General features: G+C 45.7%; 1 protein-coding gene across 1 annotated transcript in view; it reads right to left on the minus strand.

The window, feature by feature from the left end:
- The window catches only part of FMOD (fibromodulin), a 50,702-nt gene extending 28,724 nt beyond the window's left edge, over nucleotides 1-21,978 (minus strand). Inside the window, exons 1-2 of the mRNA XM_066600301.1 lie at nucleotides 21,927-21,978; nucleotides 20,199-21,129 (exon numbers count right to left, since the gene is read on the minus strand). Coding sequence (XP_066456398.1) covers nucleotides 20,199-21,120 — 922 coding nt within the window. The 5' untranslated portion in view covers nucleotides 21,121-21,129; nucleotides 21,927-21,978. The remainder of the gene's footprint in view (nucleotides 1-20,198; nucleotides 21,130-21,926) is intronic.
- Nucleotides 21,979-22,660: the final 682 nt, after the last annotated feature.

Raw genomic sequence — 22,660 nt, forward strand, 5'->3', positions numbered from 1 at the left:
AGATGAAATAAATATAGTGTTTTTTCATAACCAAACGTATCCCGCAGACATAGCCAATAAGAGTGGTGTGAATGGCCCATTTTTTTCCTCCGAAGCATTCCTTGTGATATTCTACCTCTAACCACAACACACTGTAATAGTATGTCTCCAGTGTGTTCATTTAGGAGTAATTTGTTTTTATTTTATGCAAAATAAAAAAACATTTTCAAAAAGTGTGGAGAAAAACATGTAAGGGATTGGTAGAATACAGTGTAGCATAGAGGTAAGAAAGATCAAAACCAATCAGACCATCATCAATAATTGTTACGTCTACGGCCGGCACATGCAGCTATTAGTAAGTGCTGATCTTCATTTACTGAAAACCTTTCTTCCAAATGAACACAAAAGAGTTTTACAAAACAGAGTTTCCACTGGAAAAACCTTGCAGCAGCCCCTCCCTGACACTGCACAAAAGACAACAGGAAAAATTCACTATAAAGTTGTTTATGTGGTAAAAAAAGGTTTATACTATGTCTGTATAATTTAGCGCAGGGGATCACAAGCTTGGAGCATATGAGACCTACTAGAGTAATATGGAAGCTCTAAACAAGTATTAGCACCAGAGTCCCCACAGTATTGGAATAATCACAGTGCCTCCATTAACAGTACCACCAGAATGAACTCATTCGTCAAGGTGACCTGTTAACCCTTTCCAATCCACTGTCTGATGTCTAAAGACTAGAGATAAGCGAGCGTACTCGTCCGAGCTTGATGCTCGTTCGAGTATTAGGGTGTTCGAGATGCTCGTTACTCAAGACGAGCACCACGCGGTGTTCGACTCCATTACATTTCCTTCCCTGAGAAATGTGCGCGCTTTTCTGGCCAATAGAAGCAAAGGGAAGGCATTACAGCTTCCTCCTGTGACATTCCAGCCCTATCCCACCCCCCTGCAGTGAGTGGCTGGGGAGATCAGATGACACCTGAGTATTTAAATCTGCCCCGCCCGCGGCTCGCCACAGATGCATGCTGACAGAGATCAGGGAAGGTGCTGCTGATGCTGTTGCTGCTATAGGGAGAGTGTTAGGTGTTATTTCAGTCTTCAAGAACCTCAACGGTCCTTCTTAGGGCCACATCTGACCGTGTGCAGTACTGTTAAGGCTGCTTTTAGCAGTGTTGCACACATTTTTTTTTTTTTTGTATATCAGGCGTGCAGACCATAGCGTCCTCAGTGAGCAGTCATTTTACAGAGTATAGGGGCAGTACTGGTGAGGCAGGGACAGTGGTACAGGGAAAGAGGTATACTGGCTATATAGGCAGTGGGCTTTTTCAAAAAAATTGGGGAAAAATACTATATTTGGGCTGCCTGTGACTGTCTTCAGTTTACTGCGTGTCTGCTGGGGGTAGTAGTCGCTAATTAATACCCAGCTAAGCGTTACAGCAGGCTTGCGCATAATTGTTTCCTGGCTCTGCTGTGCCCGTTACATGACCGCCGTCATCCCGCCAGAGGGAAACAGTATACATAATATACGGTCTGGTCTGTCTGGTTTTTCACCTCACCATTTAAAAAAATAGAAGCAAAATACTTAAAGGGGTTGTCTCGCAAAATCAAGTGGGGTTATACACTTCTGTATGGCCATATTAATGCACTTTGTAATATACATCGTGCATTAAATATGAGCCATACAGAAGTTATTCACTTACCTGCTCCGTTGCTAGCGTCCACGTTTCCATGGTTCCGTCTAATTTCGCTGGTGACTCGCTTTTTTAGACGCGCTTGCGCAGTCCGGTCTTCTGCTCTGAGCATGAGCCGCTTCAGCGTGCTCGCCGCTACAGCTCTTCTGCGCATGCGCAGATGAGCTGTAACTTCTCGGGAGCGCGCTGGAGCGGCCATTCTGCTACCATCCTCTCTTAGAGGAAGGTGCAGAAACTTGAGCCGCCCAGCAGTGCTGAGAAGCCGCCCAGCAGTGCCAAGAAGCCGCCCAGCCGCCCAGGTAAGTGATGGGTCGGGGGTGACGAGTGACGGACTGCCGCTGTGGCCCCGGAGCTTACCGCTGGGCCCCGGGGCCTACCGCTGTGGCCCCGGAGCCTACCGCTGGGCCCTGGAGCCTACCGCTGGGGCCAGGGGCCTACCGCTGGGGCCAGGGGCCTACCGCTGTGGCCCCGGAGCCTACCGCTGGGCCCCGGGGCCTACCGCTGGGCCAGGGGCCTAGCGCGGGGCAGCCGGGGCCTAGCGCGGGGCAGCCGGGGCCTAGCGCGGGTTACCTGCTGCCTGGCGGTGGGTGACTGTGGCCGAAGAGCGTGTGCCGTGGTTGGCCGCGTTCAATCCCGAGGCCCGGTCGGTGGCTGCGGGGCGTCTGGTTGTCAGGGAGACACAGCTGGTAGCGTCTCGGGAGCGCGCACGTCGGGCTACAGCAAGCGACGGGAAAAGAGCCGGCGGCCATCTTGGGGAAACTTTTTATAAGTTGCTGAAACGCTGGAACTGTAAGTAGAAACCGGCTAGAAAAGTCATTTACACGGGTGCTTAGTAATGTATGCTTAATAAGGGGGACTGGGCAAAAAAATAAATTTCACTGCTTCCTCGAGACAACCCCTTTAAGGCCTACCACTGGCCTTTGGCCACTTGACTGGTTCTGCCCTGTGAATTCCAGTAGCTCAGTCATACGCACCTAGGTCTCACTACAGGCTTGCGCATAATTGTTTCCTGGCTCTGCTGTGCCCGTTACATGACCACCGTCATCCCGCCAGAGGGAAACAGTATACATAATATACGCTGCATACAGTGTCTCGTTTTTCACCTCACCATTTAAAAAAATAGAAGCAAAATACTTAAAGGGGTTGTCCCGCGCCGAAACGTGTTTTTTTTTTTTTCAATAGCCCCCCCGTTCGGCGCGAGACAAACCGGATGGAGGGGTTAAAAAAGAAAACCGGATAGTGCTTACCTGAATCCCCGCGCTCCGGTGACTTCTTACTTACCTTGTGAAGATGGCCGCCGGGATCTTCACCCTCGGTGGACCGCAGGTCTTCTGTGCGGTCCATTGCCGATTCCAGCCTCCTGATTGGCTGGAATCGGCACGTAACGGGGCGGAGCTACGAGGAGCCGCTCTCCGGCACGAGCGGCCCCATTCAGAAAAGAAGAAGACCGGACTGCGCAAGCGCGTCTAATCCGGCGATTAGACGCTGAAAATTAGACGGCACCATGGAGACGAGGACGCTAGCAACGGAACAGGTAAGTGAATAACTTCTGTATGGCTCATAATTAATGCACAGTGTACATTACAAAGTGCATTAATATGGCCATACAGAAGTGTATACCCCCACTTTGTTTCGCGGGACAACCCCTTTAAGGCCTACCACTGGCCTTTGGCCACATGACTGGTTCTGCGCTGTGAATTCCTGTAGCTCAGTCATACGCACCTAGGTCTCACTACAGGCTTGCGCATAATTGTTTCCTGGCTCTGCTGTGCCCTTTACATGACCGCCGTCATCCCGCCAGAAGGAAACAGTATACATAATATACGGTCTGGTCTGTCTGGTTTTTCACCTCACCATTTAAAAAAATAGAAGCAAAGTACTTAAGGCCTACCACTGGCCTTTGGCCACTTGACTGGTTCTGCCCTGTGAATTCCAGTAGCTCAGTCATACGCACCTATATATCACTACAGGCTTGCGCATAATTGTTTCCTGGCTCTGCTGTGCGTTCCGTAAGCGAAGTCAGCCTCCAACCACAGGCCAATAAGTGGCACGCTTAATTACAGCGTTCTGTTTCTGCTCTACTCGTAATACACCATGCTGAGGGGTAGGGGTAGGCCTAGAGGACGTGGACGGGGGCGAGGACGCGGAGGCCCAAGTCAGGGTGTGGGCACAGGCCGAGCTCCTGGTCCAGGTGTATCACAGCCGACTGCTGCGGGATTAGGAAAGAGGCAAGTTTCTGGGGTCCCCAGATTCATCTCACAATTAATGGGTCCACGCGGTAGACCTTTATTAGAAACTGAGCAGTGTGAGCAGGTCCTGTCGTGGATGGCAGAAAGTGCATCCAGCAATCTATCAACCACCCAGTCTTCTACGCCGTCCACAGCTGCAACTCTGAATCCTCTGGCTGCTGCTCCTCCTTCCTCCCAGACTCCTCACTCCATGAAAATGACACATTCTGAGGAGCAGGCAGACTCCCAGGAACTGTTCTCGGGCCCTGCCCAGATTGGGCAGCAATGGTTCCTCTCCCACCGGAGGAGTTTGTCGTGACCGATGCCCAACCTTTGGAAAGTTCCCGGGGTCTGGGGGATGAGGCTGGGGACTTCCGGCAACTGTCTCAAGAGCTTTCAGTGGGTGAGGAGGACGCTGATGATGAGACACAGTTGTCTATCAGTGAGGTAGTAGTAAGGGCAGTATGTCCGAGGGAGGAGCACACAGAGGATTCGGAGGAAGAGCAGCTGGACGATGAGGTGACTGACCCCACCTGGTTTGCTACGCCTACTGAGGACAGGTCTTCAGAGCGGGAGGCAAGTGCAGCAGCAGGGCAGGTTGGAAGAGGCAGTGCGGTGGCCAGGGGTAGAGGCAGGGCCAGACCGAATAATCCACCAACTGTTTCCCAAAACGCCCCCTCGCGCCATGCCACCCTGCAGAGGCCGAGGTGCTCAAAGGTCTGGCAGTTTTTCACTGAGAGTGCAGACGACCGACGAACTGTGGTGTGCAAGGTTTGTCGCGCAAAGATCAGCCGGGGAGCCACCACCACCAGCATGCACAGGCATATGATGGCCAAGCACTCCACAAAGTGGGACGAAGGCCGTTCACCGCCTCCGGTTTGCACCACTGCCTCTCCCCCTGTGCCCCAACCTGCCACTGAGATCCAACCCCCCTCTCAGGACACAGGCACGACCGTCTCCCGGCCTGCACCCACACCCTCACCTCCGCTGTCCTCGGCCCCATCCAGCAATGTCTCTCAGTGCAGCGTCCAGCCGTCGCTAGCACAACTGTTTGAGCGCAAGTGCAAGTACGCCGCCACGCACCCGCACGCTCAAGCGTTAAACGTGCACATAGCCAAATTGATCAGCCTGGAGATGCTGCCGTATAGGCTTGTGGAAACAGAGGCTTTCAAAAACATGATGGCGGCGGTGGCCCCACGCTACTCGGTTCCCAGTCGCCACTACTTTTCCCGATGTGCCGTCCCAGCCCTGCACGACCACATCTCCCGCAACATTGTACGCGCCCTCACCAACGCGGTCACTGCCAAGGTCCACTTAACAATGGACACGTGGACAAGCACAGGCGGGCAGGGCCACTATATTTCCCTGACAGCACATTGCGTGAATTTAGTGGAGGCTGGGACCGAGTCAGAGCCTGGGACCGCTCACGTCCTACCCACCCCCAGAATTGTGGGTCCCAGCTCGATGGTGGTATCTGCGGCGGTGTATGCTTCATCCACTAAACCACCCTCCTCCTCCTCCTACGCAACCTCTGTCTCGCAATCAAGATGTGTCAGCAGCAGCACATCGCCAGCAGTCGGTGTCGCGCGGCGTGGCAGCACAGCGGTGGGCAAGCGTCAGCAGGCCGTGCTGAAACTACTCAGCTTAGGAGAGAAGAGGCACACGGCCCACGAACTGCTGCAGGTTCTGACAGAGCAGACCGACCGCTGGCTTTCGCCGCTGAGCCTCCAACCGGGCATGGTCGTGTGTGACAACGTCCGTAACCTGGTGGCGGCTCTGCAGCTCGGCAGCCTCACGCACGTGCCATGCCTGGCCCACATCTTTAATTTGGTGGTTCAGCGGTTTCTGAAAAGCTACCAACGCTTGTCAGGCCTGCTAGAAAAGGTGCGCCAGGTCAGCGCACATTTCCGCAAGTCCAACACGGACACTGCCACCCTGCGGACCCTGCAACATCGGTTTAATCTGCCAGTGCACCGACTGCCGTGCGACGTGCCCACACGGTGGAACTCTACGCTCCACATGTTGGCCAGGCTCTATGAGCAGCGTAGAGCTATAGTGGAATACCAACTCCTCAATTCTTTACAGAAGAGTGGGCCTGTTTGGCAGACATCTGCCAGGTCCTTGGAAACTTTGAGGAGTCTACCCAGATGGTGAGCGATGCTGCAATCATTAGCGTCACCATTCCTCTGCTATGCCTCTTGAGAAGTTCCCTGCAAAGCATTAAGGCAGATGCTTTGCGCTTCGAAACGGAGGCGGGGGAAGACAGTATGTCGCTGGATAGTCAGAGCACCCTCATGTCTATATCTCAGCGCGTTGAAGAGGAGGAGGGGGAGGAGCATGAGGAGGAGGGGGAAGAGACAGCTTGGCCCACTGCTGAGGGTACCCATGCTGCTTGCCTGTCATCCTTTCAGCGTGTATGGCCTGAGGAGGAGGAGGAGGAGGAGGAGGAGGAGGAGGATCCTGAAAGTGATCTTCCTAGTGAGGACAGCCATGTGTTGCGTACAGGTACCCTGGCACACAGGGCGGACTTCATGTTAGGATGCCTTTCTCGTGACCCTCGCGTTACATGCATTCTGGCCACTACGAATTACTGGGTGTACACACTGCTCGACCCACGGTATAAGGAGAACCTTTTCACTCTCATACCTGAAGAGGAAAGGGGTTCGAGAGTGATGCTATACCACAGGACCCCGGCGGACAAACTGATGGTAAAATTCCCATCCGACAGCACTAGTGGCAGAAGGCGCAGTTCCGAGGGCCAGGTAGCAGGGGAGGCGCGGAGATCAGGCAGCATGTACAGCGCAGACAGTGGAACACTCTCCAAGGCCTTTGACAGCTTTATGGCTCCCCAGTCAAGACTGAGTCGGCGGGAGCACTGTAAAAGGATGGTGAGGGAGTACGTAGCCGATCGCACGACCGTCCTCCGTGACGCCTCTGCTTCCTACAACTACTGGGTGTCGAAGCTGGACACATGGCCTGAACTCGCGCTGTATGCCCTGGAGGTGCTTGCTTGTCCTGCAGCTAGCGTCTTGTCAGAGAGGGTGTTTAGTGCGGCTGGGGGAATCATCACGGATAAGCGTACCCGCCTGTCAACTGACAGTGTCGACAGGCTTACACTCATAAAGATGAGCAAAGCCTGGATTTCCCCAGACTTCTCTTCTCCACCAGCGGACAGCAGCAGTACCTAAACAATACGTAGGCTGCACCCGCGGATGGAAGAATCGTTCTCTATCACCATAAAAAACGGGGACCTTTTAGCTTCATCAATCTGTGTATTATATTCATCCTCCTCCTCCTGCTCCTCCTCCTGAAACCTCACGTAATCACACCGAATGGGCAATTTTTCTTAGGCCCACAAGGCTCAGTCATATTATTTTAGTAAACAATGTTTATACGTTTCAATTCTCATTAAAGCGTTGAAACTTGCACCTGAACCAATTTTTATTTTAACTGGGCTGCCTCCAGGCCTAGTTACAAATTAAGCCACAGTAACCAAAGCGATTAATGGGTTTCACCTGCCCTCTTGGTGGGGCATGGGCAATTTTTCAGAGGTACATTAGTACTGTTGGTACACCAATTTTTTGGGGCCCTCGCCTACAGTGTAATCCTAGTAATTTTTATGGGCTTCGCTTACACTCATGGTACAGCAAGGTGTGTGGGTTAGCCTACACTTTTGCTACATAAATGTAACTGGGGCCTTGTCTATACTGCAACTACTGAAATGTGAAAAAGACTGTTATCTCCCTAAACTGCTGCAACGGGAATGTTACTGAGGCCTGTCTTGACTGCTACTACTACTGAAATGGAACTAAGACTGTCCTCCCGCTATACTGCTGCTTCGGAATTGTTACTGGAGCCTGTCTTGACTGCTACTATTACTGAAATGGAACTAATACTGTGCTCCCCCTATACTGCTGCTAGTGATATGTTACTGGGGCCTGTCCCTAATGCTACCGCTGAAATGTTACTAATTCTGGGCTCTGCCTATACCGCTGCTAATGCTATGTCACTGGGGTGTGGAAACGGAGGCTTCCCAAAGACATGACGGCAGCGAGGCCATTTTCCATCAACGCGGTTACTATTAAGGTGCATATAACCACGGACACGTAGTGCCTCAAAAACATCCCCCTCCTCCTCCAACAATGAAAACATTCTTGGCAAATACCTTTGCATCGGTCCAGGTCCACAGGGACTTCACATTACGGATTTGTACCTACCAGTGTCTATGTATTAAAAACCCCGGTCAGACTGGGGCATGCAGTGTGGGCCGAAGCCCACTTGCATTTAATCTGACGTTACCTCAGCTGTGCTGGGCACTGCAATGGGATTTGTTTATGTACCGCCGGTGGGTTCCAGGGAACCACTCATGCTTTGGGTCTACACGGACTTCACATTAGGGATTTGTACCTGCCTGTGTCTACTTATAAAGAACCCCAGCCTGGCTGGGGCATGCAGTGTGGGCTGAAGCCCACCTGTATTTAATCTGATGTTACCTCAGCTGTGCTGGGCACTGCAATGGGATTTGTTTATGTACCGCTGGTGGGTTCCAGGGAGCCACCCATGCTTTCAGTCTACACCTACTTCACATTAGGGATTTGTACCTGCCTGTGTCTATGTATTAAAAACCCCGGTCAGACTGGGGCATGCAGTGTGGGCCGAAGCCCACCTGCATTTAATCTGACGTTACCTCAGCTGTGCTGGGCAATGCAATGGGATTTATTTATGTAACGCCGGTGGCTTCCTGGGACCCACCCATGCTGTCGATCCACACGGAGTTGTACCTGCTTGTGTCTACTTATAAAGAACCCCAGTCTGACTGGGGCATGCAGTGTGGGCCAAAGCCCACCTGTATTTAATCTGATGTTAGCTCTACTATCCGGGGCACTGCATTGGGACAAACTACAGGAGCAATACAGCGCTAATGAAACATGCACAGCTACGCTAGCATTGGAGTCCGCTGTAGGCACGCGATTGCTGAGGGTTTGTGCAGAGGCCTATGTCCTGGGTGCAGTGAAAGTCCGCTTCCTGCCTAGGATTGCTGAAGCTGTGGGCCATGGCCTATGTCGTGGGCGCGGTGCAAGTCTGCCATGTTTGGCCGCTCAGATCAATTTTTTGTTCATGTCTTGGGCTTCCTAGGACCCACCTATGCTGTTGGTGCAAACTTAGTTCCCATCACGGTGTTTGACCTGTCTGGCACAAAGACACTGACTGACTTGGGTAGAGGGCAGAGCTTTCCCCTTGCAGTGTGGATTGAGCTATGCGACACCTTGACAGAATGAATACTGTGTGGCACATGGATTCCCCATTGCTATGCCCACGTTTGCAGCTCCTGACGGAGGTGGCACAGGATTGGAGTTCTCATTGCTTCTGTACAGCATTGTGGGCTATTGCCCCGCCCCTTTTAAAGAGGGTCACTGCCTGGCCCTGCCAACCCTCTGCAGTGTGTGCCTCTGGTTCCTCCTCATGGCTGATGCACTTATAAATAGACATGAGGGTGGTGTGGCTATGAGGCCAGCGTGTGGCATGAGGGCAGCTGAAGGCTGCGCAGGGACACTTTGGTGTGCGCTGTGGACACTGGGTCGTGCGGGGGGGGGGGGGGGGTTGGGCAGCATGTTATCCAGGAGAAGTGGCAGCGGAGTGTCATGCAGGCAGTGATTGTGCTTTGTTGGAGGTAGTGTGGTGCTTAGCTAAGGTATGCCTTGCTAATGAGGGTTTTTCAGAAGTAACAATTGTTGGGGGGGGAGGGGCCCACTCTTGCCGCTATTGTGGCTTAATAGTGGGACCTGGGAACTCGAGATGCAGCCCAACATGTAGCCCCTCGCCTGCCCTATCCATTTCTGTGTTGTTCCCATCACTTTCTTGAATTTCCCAGATTTTTACAAATGAAAACCTTAGCGAGCATCGGCGATATACAAAAATGTTCGAGTCGCCCATTGACTTCAATGGGGTTCGTTACTCGAAACGAACCCTCGAGCATCGTGGAAAGTTCGACTCGAGCAACGAGCACCCGAGCATTTTGGTGCTCGCTCATCTCTACTAAAGACATTCTGATTGAAGGCTGTACAGCTCAGACATCGGTAGACGTCTGGCAGGGTATTCTTACTGTAGATTACCGGCTGCTCTGTTGTCGGGGGGCCTCTCCAGCATATCCAATACCGCAGTACTGACTCTAGTTAGCAGGTGCCGCCATTATATAATGGTGGAAAGAGAAAATCCCCTAGGAAACCCTGAATCCAAAATTGGATTGCAAAGGGTTAATACTATCCTCAGAGTGTCTGTTTTAACAGTGGCAGATAGGAAGAAAAATGAAAACATGTTGATTTTCAACATTCTTTAAAGCGGTTTTGTCATTACAACAAAACTGTTCACTCACTGGGCTGGTCTAAAATAATAAAAAGAAGGGATACTCACCTGTCCTAGAGGGAGGGGAGACAAGTCTGCAGCAGAGAAGATCTATGATTCTTCTGTACTTCTCACTGTCCCAGTGAATGGGCACATGCATTTTTCTTTGTTCTCACCCACTCCCTCCTATCAATCAGAGCATATTTTTCCAAGAAAAATAGTGAAATGATAAGGACTATACATTGTTTAACCTGACAGATGCTGCAGTCATTTCTGACCAGAAAATCTAAAAGGTTTTACAGAAATTCTTGTAAAGAATAAAAATGCTTATATTGTGCAAACGTGGTAAAAGATAATAAGACCTCTATAAATTTAGCGTTGTCATTCTCGTACCTACCAATGGAATAAAGGTAACATAATATTTATACCACAGTGTGAACACCATAAAGCTAAATTGTAAAAAAAAAGGTGAAATAGCTTTTTTCCATTGCCCCCAGCAAAAAAAAAAATTGTAATAGTTATTGAATACATTATATGTACCCACATATATAAGCATATAATTTTCACTTTGAATCACTGGAATACCCCTTTAGACAACTATGTTCACTACCGGTTAAAAGTTTTAGAACACTTCCATTTTTCCAGTTATTTTTTTCTTACAGTAAGGCCTTACGTCCACCGGCACGCATGGTGGAATCCCGCAGCAGTTTCCACCCGTGCCTGCAGCCATGAGGCCAAAAATTACAGCATACTCACCTGTCTGGATGCTGCAGTTCTCCGCTCCATCGCAGACAGATCTTCTTTCTTGAGCACAGTGGATGTGCTATGCACGCCGGCAGCGTGCCGCGCATGCACCACACACACTTTTTTCTTTTTTTTTTTTAAATCTCCTGCTCTCCCACGGATCCGCGGCACAGCAAAAACAGCTGCGAGTGTGCCACGGGTCTAAACAGCTTCCATTGACTTCAATGGAAGCCGCGGGAGCCATTCGTACAGTAGATCTGCAGGAAAATAGAGCATGCTGCAATTTCGACCCACACGTCAGAAAAATTCACATCCACATGTATTTATTTGCCCTGCGGACGCTAATGCATTGCTATGGGCTTCTGGAGCTGCGGATCTTCCGCGTGGGAGACGCGCGGATTTTATCATTAAAATCCGCATGTGGACATTGGGTGTAACACAGTTCATGTCCAGCAAATAACATGAAATGGTTCAAATGTTCGAAAGCAAATTTAAAAACATAAAAGTATAATGAAACTTTCAACCTGAAACACAACAATAGTCTGAAATTATGATTTTAACCAAATGGCTTTTTCAGAGAACACATTAAGGCAGTTATTCTGCAGCACAGAAAACAAATTTTGGTTTGAAAATCGGATGCAGACTATTCCTACAGGTGTCTCAACTTTTGTAGATTACTTTCAAACCCTGATTACTTTCAAACTGATATAAAGGCAGTGTTGGAACAGACTAAATTACACCCTTTAGGGAAGGATTTGGACAGTTTCGCTTTTCTGGATCGAGCAGATTGTTATCATAAATGGCAAGAAAAAGGCAATTAACCAATAAGGGCAGACATACAATTATAACCCTTAGGAGTGTAGGTCTGCTCTAGAGGAAAGTTGCTAAAAAAAAGTCAAAGTGGAAGGGGGCTTGGCTTAGCAGAGGGGCAGCCTGGACTCCTGCCAGGAAGACACTCAGGATCTCCTTCCTCTTACTTTGTAAAAGCGCTTGCAGCCTTCTTTGAGGAATCTGCAATGTCAGAGCCCCAGCAGCAGTTTTCAGCCTTCTCCTGTGAGAGGACAAGTATGCCCGCGCTGGACATCATTCACCCTAGAGACTGCTCTTCTGCAAGAGAGCTGCATCTCCAGAGGTGAGATACTCTGGTGGGTCCTCCACTCCCCACCTTCGGATTCTAGTGTTTGGTTGGCGCTCGAGGCCTTGTCTCCCACTGTGATGTTTTCCTGTAATGGCGCAAGGAACTTCCACTGAGTACTGCGACCTTCTACAGTGGTAGCATGGTTCTGATTTCAGACAGCAGCCTCTTTCCACTGAAGCATCGAGAGCCCTGCTGCAGCCCCCGGCCTCCCTCCTACAGTGACATTGCTTGATTCTTGCCATGGCCTGAGGCCTTATAAGGCATCGGTGCCAAGACTATGGCTGCGGCCTGCTGCCTTCTCTAACAGTGGTGCTCAGTTCTTAGTGCTGAGAGCTGGCATTGACGAGCCCCATGCAGTTATGGTGACCAGACTCTATCTGAGCCTCTTCCTAACTCTGCACCCTTAATAACCTAGTGGGCTGATAACCACAGTTACAGTGGGATTTATGTAAGGGGTGTCAGAGGCTGTTGGTCCCTCTTCTTGAAAATGCCCCAGTGGGTCATAACTCCACTGTAAAACACTGAAGGAGGACCAAATTCTTCAGCTTCTTTGGGAACACTTTTCCTGCATGCAACACAGAACAGCACTGTTCACACACATGTCCGGCCACCTGCACAGACAAAAACAACAAGGAACAGGCATGTAAGGCAGCAAAACTCAAGTGTGAAGGAAAACCAGCATACTCTAGCCAGAGGGCTGAAATATGAGCAGCAGACCAGGGAGATTGGCTGACTGGAGAAATTGACACCCAACCAGCCCAATCAACCCTAGCTGTTGTGCTGCACTGCTGGACACCCACATAGAACAACAGATCCCAGCAGCACAAGCTGACAGCATGATGGTGAGACTGTTTTTTGTCCACGTTTGATTATTAAATACTCCCCCTTGGAGAAATATTACTTTGCTCCTCAGCAATTAAGAATATTACAGGTTTCCTATCAGTCACTTCCCCAACAATGTGGGAAACAATTTGACCTAATAAACAAGTTAACTACAAATGCTCGGTTAAACTTACTTCTCAAAGAATCAACATGGATTTCCCCTAAGAACTTCAATCCCGGAGACTTCAACTTTGAGGTCAACATCATTATCCTTAACATTAATGCCCCCTCTTCATGTCAAACTTTTAACCCCTTGAGTGGCATGCCCGGACATTTTCCTGGACGAGCTCCACTGCCGATAGTGATATAGCCCGGAAGATTTCCGGGTTATGTATCACTATGGGAGCTGCAGAGCACAATGCCACAAGCTGTGACAGTGTGCTCTGCCTGCATAGACCCACAGAGAACAAAGCAGGACATTGAGAAGCAGGAAGATATTGCCGATATGCCGGCAATCTCCTGCTTCTAAGTCTCCTGCTTTGTTTACAGGTTGCCATAGAGACCATCGGCTTGTCAGAAGCAGACCGATGATCTCTGTGGCAGGGAGAGCTGGTGCTTGGTTGTCAGAGGACAAGCAGGCACCAGCTCTTACAGCAGAGATCAGAGAAAACCTCTGATCTCTGCTGTGTTAACCCTTTACATGCTGCAGTCTATGTGACTGCAGCATGTAAAGGGCTGTCATTGCAGCATGTAAAGGGCTGTCACCATCGGACCCCTGGAAAGTGATCAGGGGGTCCTGATGGGTCCCTGTGGAAGTCCCCTAAAGGGACAAAAAAAAAAAAAGTAAAAAAAATAACAAAAGTAAAAAAATTATAAAAAAAAAATAAAAATAAAAACACTTGTCTCCCTTTACTTTGTAAAAAATGTAAAATAGAATCACACATGTGGTATCCCTGCGTCATAATGACCCAGAGAAGGAAGTTGGTACATAAAAACTGTATAAACTTGGTATCGCCGGAATCGTGTGAGAATAATGTTATCACATTATTTATTCTGCCTGTTGAACGCCGTAAAAATGAAATCCAAAAAACAAATGGCAGAATTTCTTTTTTTTCCCCCAATCTCCCTACAAATGTTTTTACAAAAGTTATGCAATCCATTATATATACCCAAAAATGATGCCATCAAAAAGTACAACTTGTCCCACAAAAAACAAGCCCTCATATGGCTGTGTCAATGGAAAAATGAAAAAGTTATGGCTCTTGGAACGCAACTGCAAAATTAGTTAAAATTCAATGATTAGACCATTTAAAAAACCTGCCCTGGTGGGCACGACAGGGTCGTAGGAAACCCGCCACTCAAGGGGTTAATGGGTTCTAATATCTATATCTTCCGATCCCCCTTTCCTCTAGGCTGTGAGACAACTTCTTCCATGGAGTTTTACAATTTGTCAACCGCCTCTCAGACTCATATGTTCCCACTTATGCAGCAACAATGTTACCTTTTCTTTATAAGAAACTAGCTGATATACCTGGCTTCATCCAAGTTAATTTGGTACTGGTGTTTATCTGGTGTTCACACAGAAAATCTTAAAAAGTCATGGTTACTTTAGAGATACCGAGTAAAAAAATATGTTCACCATTTTGCATGGTTCTTTGTGTTACCCAGGAAACACCATGTGGAGGTAACCATGCAACGTTTCTTTTATATAAAATGACATCAGGAAGTGAGAGAATTAGATTACGTACGTAAAATTTGAATGCTAATTCTTTTGCACTTAGAATTGAATAATCGAGTTGGGACCCATTAACTTTTTCTATATATGACATAATCAATGCTCGTATCAAATTTCTATGACATCGGGAAGTGAGAGAATTAGATTACGTATGTAAAATTTGAATGCTAATTCTTTTGCGCTTAGTATTGAATAATCGAGTTGGGACCCATTAACTTTTCCTATTTATGACATAATAAATGCTTGTGCCAAATTTCTATGACATCGGGAAGTGGGAGAATTAGATTCCTACGTAAAATTTGGACGCTAATTCTTTTGCGCTTAGAATTGAATAATCTAGTTGGGACCCATTAGCTTTTCCTATTTATGACATAATCAATGCTTGTGCCAAATTTCAAATTTCTATGACATCGGGAAGTGAGATAATTAGATTCAGTACGTAAAATTTGGATGCTAATTCTTTTGCGTTTAGAGTTGAATAATCGAGTTGGCACCCCTTTACTTTTCCTATTTTGGACATAGTCTATGCTCGTGCCAAATTTCATGTTTCTACGACATCGGGAAGTTGGAGAATTAGTGGCAAGTCAGTCAGTGAGGGCTTTCGTAGATAGATAGAATTATTGGTTCTGCTCTTCTCCCTTTTCTATTCCTCTGTCCCCTACCCCTCCTTTCCCTTCTTAAGCTTCCCACTTTTCATCTATTTCTTTTCTTCTAACTCCTAACACCTTCAGATTCATCACATGTTAATGCTTTTTGAACTAAAGGGTTTTATGAGGTCCCTACCTACCCTTGGATACCATACAGTCATATATTGTTGAAGAGTCATTAGTTAATGTTTCTTGGTTCACAGTCCCTCCTCTGTGAAAGTATTATTGTATGCTCCAGTTGTCAGAAGGTGATAGATAACTTGAGTCTTTTATACAGAATTTCAAATAGTTTTTATGACTTCAATTAGTGGCTTCTCGCTTTCCTTTTTTTCCCCTCCTTAAACTTCTATAGCTCTCTATATGAACTCCTCGATCACTCTGATGCAAACATCTTCACTTCCAATTTCCTAAATTCCATTAATCTACCCTCACTCTTGGAGGAGGAGAGTGGAGTCCTTTACTACTAAGGAACTCTCCAATGTACTAAATTTGTTTAATAACAGGAAAGCATCCAGCCCTATTGACTTCCCTTATAACAAGAAATCCCTTCTCTTGCCTAGATTTTTAAATGTTTGTAATGACCTATTTGGTGGTGGACATCTCCCTAAGTAAGCATTGGTGGCCCATATTTTGTTCATCCCAAAAGAAGGTAAAGGCAGTAAAAACTATAGTATCACTATTACAGCTATCACTGTCTTTGCTTAATACATACATTTAATGGTGGGCTAAACTACTAGCAAATAGACTACAACACATGTTACCTAAATTAATTAGCCCTGATCAAGTAGGCTTTGTTAATTATTGTGAAGGTAAACACAACACCTCTGGGCTCATCAACTCATCCATCAGGCACATCAACTAAGATTCCTTTAATTATTCTTGAAACCAATGCTAAAAAGGCTTTTACTGGGGTCAGATGGGCCTCTGATCTCATACTCAATCTCTCTGCTCTCCTGGGTAGGAAGGAAAAAGCTTTTAAAGTGTTATATTCTCGCTCAATTCTTCTATATTTTACAAATTGTCCCAATTCCCATTCCACAGTTCTTTTCACTAAAATTAGATAAAACCGCACTCATTTTCTTTGGAATGGTAAAAAAATCCAAGTTACCACATTGATACTTAAACTTCGTAATGGTGGCATGAGAATGAGTCAGATACAAAACATTAGCCCTCTTACCAAGGGGACTATTTAAGTCTTTCAACAATATTAAAACCCGGTAGACCAATTGCATCACTTGTAGCCTTTTCTCCCACTGTATTTAAATAGTCCCCAGGCATTGTTGTTTAATTGGAAACACTGGCTCCAGGTCACGACTACTGACTATTTTAAAAATAAGAAAGATGTAGATTACCATCCTTTATTACCAGTTTATTCAATACAGTCAGTTAATTATCTTCATACTCTTTCTTTACAAGGAATGAACAAACATTTGTTTATCCAAATTTCGCATTATCCATGAGCCTTCTTACATAGGAACGTTCCTTTGATTAGGGCTTTAACCCACTAGCTTTTTTTCAACGCTGTGATATTGCTGCGGTTTTTTTTTTTCAATTGGATTTTCTAATGTTAAAATTGCATCGCAGAAAAATTTCTAAAGCACAAACTTGCGATTTTTGTGCGATGCGATTTTAACATTAGAAAGTCCCATTGAAAAAAATACAGCAATATTGCAGCATTAAAATAAATGCTAGTGGGTAAAAGCCCTTATTTTCTCTGCCCTTGTGTCTGATTTTTAAATTGTATGCCAGACCTCCCCTCCTAAACCTCAAGAACATCGCAAGAATCCGCTCTTTTCTCACTGTGGACACGTTAAAAACGCTTACTGTTGCCCTCATCCACTCCCGGCTCGATTATTGCAACTCGTTGCTGATCGGCCTCCCCTGCACCAGACTCTACCCTCTCCAATCTATCCTAAATGAGGCAGCCAGGCTCATCTTCCTGTCCAGACGCTACTCGGACGCCTCTGCCCTGTGCCAGTCACTGCACTGGCTGCCCGTTAAATACAGAATTCAATTTAAACTCGCTACCTTCATCCACAAATCCCTCCACAGCGCAGCGCCACCCTATATCGCCTCCCTCATCTCAATACATCAACCAGCCCGGGCTCTCCGCTCTGCTAACGAAACCAGACTGAGCGCCCCTTCGAACTTCTCATTCCCGCCTCCAAGACTTCTCCAGAGCAGCACCGGTCCTCTGGAACGCACTACCGAAGGCAACCCGAGCAATCAAGGACTCGCAGAACTTCAGGCGTGCTCTAAACATGCACCTCTTCAGGGAAGCATACCGCATTCCCTAAACAAACCCCTCTGTACTCCGCCTGATAACATGCTCTCTGACCTATTGACTGCAATCCCTGCTAGCCATCATAAACCGCTCCTGCAGTCATACCGATTCTTCCGTCACACAGCTAAATGTCTGACCATTGTCTGTGTATATAGCATCCCACGCTCTACACCTCGCCATACCGCGCACATCTCCAGCCCCTTTACCTTCTGTATCACCCCACTATTCGTAGTATGTAAGCTCGTTGGAGCAGGAGCCGCACCCCTATTGTTTCCATCAATTGATTACTATGTAACCTTGGTTCTGTAATGTTTGAACTTTTGTCTTTCTGTATCCCCCCTGTCTATGTAAGCGCTGCGGAATATGTTGGTGCTATACAAATAAAGTTTATACTTATTAAGTTTATTAACTAACTTAACCTAGGAGAAATAACTCAGAACATTTTTTTCAAAGGAGACTTCTTCCTTTATCCTCTCACACTCCCACGGTTTCTCCAGATGTGTTAAAATTCAGGAGAACTCTTATGAAACCCGGACTAGATGGTACTGCACTCTGGATTTCCTATATAAACTCAATTCACCTTCCCTCAGATAAGTTTTGGCATTGCAATGTTTCCTCCGCCATGCTCTCTGGATACCCACAAACTCTTTTCTTCCTAAATGTAACAACCTCATAACACAAATGATCACAGCAGCAAAATTGCTTATTCCAATGCATTGGAGGAAACAGGATCCACCTCACATTCAGGCGTGGTTCTATAAACACCATTTGTAGAATGGCTTCTTGGGAAAACAGACAACACTCTGAATTCCAATAAACATGGCCCGCCTGGCTGTCCTACCAACAATCTAAACATCACTCTTCCTGTTCTTTGTTGACCTTTTTACAGTAACACCTCATCAGGCTTCTCTTTGAAATGGTCCAGGTTTAAAAATCAAATCTTGCTTAGCAGTAGATTCGTTTTACCTTCAAACATTCTATAACTTTACCTACATCTTTTTATTTTATTTGTTAGCACCTGGCACACGTTAGAAGATATCCATGTATGTAGTTTATTTTGCCTTTAATATCGGCCTTTTTCCTGTAGACAGTGTTTCACTTACTCATTCTCTTTTTGGCCCATTCAACTTTTATTCATCTGCTTCTCTCAATACTGGGCCTATCCCACCCTATACTTGAATGGGTTAATTACCTTGTATTAAAAAACTGTATTTGCTTCTCAAATTGTTCTTGTCTTGTTCTAAAGACTTGTTAACAAAGAAAGCCAAGGTGGAAGTCACTAGTGTCCCATACCATCAAAAGGCACTTAGAAAGAAGTCTGGCAGACCAAAGGCCATTACATATTCAGATGACATTTTTGAGAGTCAACGGTTTGCATGGTTGGCGCCTCGCAGCACAGAATATTCAAGCACAGCTTAATGCAGCGAAAACTAAACAAGTGTCTATGTCAACTGTCAAGAGAAGACCTCTATCTGCAGGTTTGACAGGTAGGGTACCAGAAAGAAAGCCACTTCTAAGATTGCATGAAAAAAAAACTTGCCTGGCCAAGCAGCACGAGCAGTGGACTACTGAAGAGTGGATTGGCACACTGGATAAAAATGGCTACCACAGAATCGGATATGCCATGCAATACCCTCTGGTATACCCCTAGTTGGTCAGGGGTTCATATTACAGCAAGATGATGATCCAAAACATACTTCTAGGTTATGTCAGAACTACTTAAGAAAATAAGAAGAAACAAGTAGGCTTCAAAGTAAAGAATACATGGTCTTCAGACTTTATACTCCATTGAGCTTAACAGAAGGGTGAAAGCAAAGCGACCTACAAGTGCAGCACATTTGTGGAAACTTCTGCAACAATGTTGGGAAAACACATTTCTGAACAATATCTGAATGCAATTGTAGAAAGAATGTCTCAATGGTCTAAAGTGTTGTATCAGCTAGAGAGGGTGATTTTGAAGAGTCAAAAAACTAGATTTTATTTGGTGGAACATGGATCCAGTACAAATGCATACATTTGTGCTCTTAGAATGTGGAGAGAGGACAGTGCTGCTGGTTTTGTGTGTTTGTTGATGTAGGTTATGAGAAAGGATGTCTCTTTGGCTCCTTTATGTCTTCAGTTTTCAATAAGCCAACTAATACCATAATGAAAAGCTATTTATGGCAAATAAAAAATGAAATGTATTATGTGATTGGCTAAAAAAGTGCATATGACTAGTACAATAGGAATCCTTTCTGCCTGGGACTCCTACATACTTAATTTGCATTTGGCAGCAGGAAAATATTGGGGACACAATCACCTCTACAAAAATTATTTTTAAAATGAATAAAGTAACCCCAGGATTGTAGTTGTGTCATTTATTTAATAGGAAAAAGAGTGGGGTCAGATTCTTTGTAAGTAGACAAGATAATTGTCAGTGACTTTGAAGATCAAGAATCGGAGAGAGAAGTTGTATTTGTTTTAATCTAGCTAGTCATGGTCTGTAAAGCCTTCAAGTTTGCTCAATGTTTCCGAATTCATTTAGATTAACCAGCTTTGTTAGAGTCAGGCTATATACATATTTACATAATATAAATGTTATTCTCACCTGCGATCTGGTTCCCTTGCAAATACAGATGCTGCAAACTGGTACTAACTGGTGGTATACGATGAAGTTGGTTATAAGATAGATCTAACTCCACAAGGCTGCTGGTATTGAATGTGGTTCCTGACAAACCATCACTGGTAAGTTTGTTATGAGAGATTCTAACATATTGTAGTTTTGGGTAAACTTTGAAGTAATCAGTTGGAACAGAACTTAGTTGATTGTATTCTAAATATATCTGCTCAATAGAGTCTGGAAGGGAATCCGGTAGTCTACGAAGCTGATTGTTGCTAAGGTCCAAATGCACCAAGGACTTCAGACCTCTCAATGAGTGCCCCACTTCCTGAATCTGGTTTTCATGAAGATACAGAGCAGTTAGATTTTCCAGCCCTTCCAAAGCATTAGCGGGAACTCTGTTTATCTGATTAGAGGACAGGTGTAATTCACGGAGTGAGCGAGGCAGGCCACTAGGAATGCGAGTCAAATTATTGTTTTGCATGTAAAGTCTTTCCAGTCCCCGAAGCTTGGAAAAAATCTTTCTGCCAACTTTATCGCTTAAAATCTGGTTACCATGCAGAGCCAGCCACACTAGTCCAGTGGCATTATCAAAAGCACCGTCTGGAATAGCAGTAATCTGGTTGCTCTGGAAATAGGCATATTTAATGCGAGATGGAACATAAGGTAAATATTTCAGATTGCGTCCATCGCAATACATAGCAGTGGGAAAGGTTGGGGGGCACTCACACTCCTGGGGACAGTCACTAATAGATGGCCTTGGGGGATCTGGATCATAATCGTAGGAGGGACCATAGTTGTACTGCTGACTGTGCAAATAAGCAATCCACCAATGAGAATCATATTCATAATATTGTGACCATGAAACATCACAGATGGAGACCAAAAGAATGATAGCAAGAATCTTCATTGTGAAAACCTAAGGGAAAAAAAATAGAAAGCTTTACTTAGAAGTTCATTTTACAGTATATACTGTAGTTACAGATTGTAAAGCAATTTACTGAGGCAGTGCTACGAAGTGGGAGCCATATACTCTACTTCCTGATGGAGGTTTTTGGTATTTTGAATGTAAAGAAAGTAAGTATAAATTGACTTCTGAGATCAGTTGAGATCAACAGATTAAAATATTTGTGGATGCATAAAGAAGAGACTTATGAAGTTAGGAAGACATGTAAAGTTTGTATTGTAGTTTAGGTAGATGAAGAAGAAGCATGAGTCAGCAGGTGTCTCATGGTTTCTTATGATTGGCACTATTTATGACCATAAGCAATTTTTGGTGATTTACTGAAATTTTTCTTATACTTTGAAAGATAATTGTGATTTTGTAATATTAAGTATTTATAACTCTATACCTTTTATGGTATGTAAAAACATTAAACCCCCAAGTGCTTGAATTTGCAAACAATGAATACATATTTTGCAGTTTAACACTGTATTGCATAATAATTAGAAGACAATACATGTTTGCAGGTTAACATAGTATTATATTATACTGAAATATCTAATTATGCATTTACCTTATGTGTCCTTTCTGCACCTTAGTCCAGTGTCCACTGAGGTTGTGTGGCACACTTTGTCTTCAGGTGTGCTGCAGAGTTTAGATATGAATACTCTTTTATAGTGTATGCTATTAATAGTAGTGCATAGGAGTTCTCTCAGGTCACCCAGCAATTTCTTCTCTACTCAGTACTGCCTTTGTTTCCCCTCCTCACATACCTTCTCCTCACTTAGCTGCACACTTTTTTCTCTTTTCCTCTGTCACGCTCTCCTCTCCTTTCTGATGAGCTCCTTCACTGTGTTCCTATGAGGTGTTTATGGAAATTGAGACCTGGGATGAAAATGGAAGTTTTCCTCTGTCTCCTGCCAATTACAACCTTCACTTAACTTCAGTGTGGCTCCTCCTCGTCTCTTGCCCTTAACTGTACTGCCAGAGTTCTTCTCGTGCAATAAGGGCATCTTAAAATGTTAGCGTGACATAGTGAGCTTATATTGTTTAGTGAGAAGTAAAGACTTAACTACAGCCTCCCCAATTAGCATTTACCAGTTATTTTTGTACAAGAAGCTACTATTATTTTTGTAAAATGTGAAAGATTTACAATTAATCTATTTTGATTTGTTTTTTAGATCCTTGTCACTTTTGTATTAATTATTGCCTTCAATAGAGGTACTGTAGCAAGCTTTGTTTTTTCACATTAGCCCCATAGCTTCTGTTTATAACAAAACCATGACAGCTACGCTCATCCACTTTTGAAGATATCCCGATGTCACATTAATGCTGTCAGACAAATACCTGAATGCTGTACAGTTATGTCATGGGTCATGAAGGGGTTAACGACTACTGAGCCTCAGCCTCTTGTTATACACTAATTGGACTATTGTCGGTAAGAGACTAAAGAAATAAAGCTATGGCTTTCAGAAGGCAGAGATGACAAAAAGAAAAAAAAACGCCT

This window comes from Eleutherodactylus coqui, chromosome 4 (assembly GCF_035609145.1).
Source record: "Eleutherodactylus coqui strain aEleCoq1 chromosome 4, aEleCoq1.hap1, whole genome shotgun sequence".
NCBI lineage: Eukaryota > Metazoa > Chordata > Amphibia > Anura > Eleutherodactylidae > Eleutherodactylus > Eleutherodactylus coqui.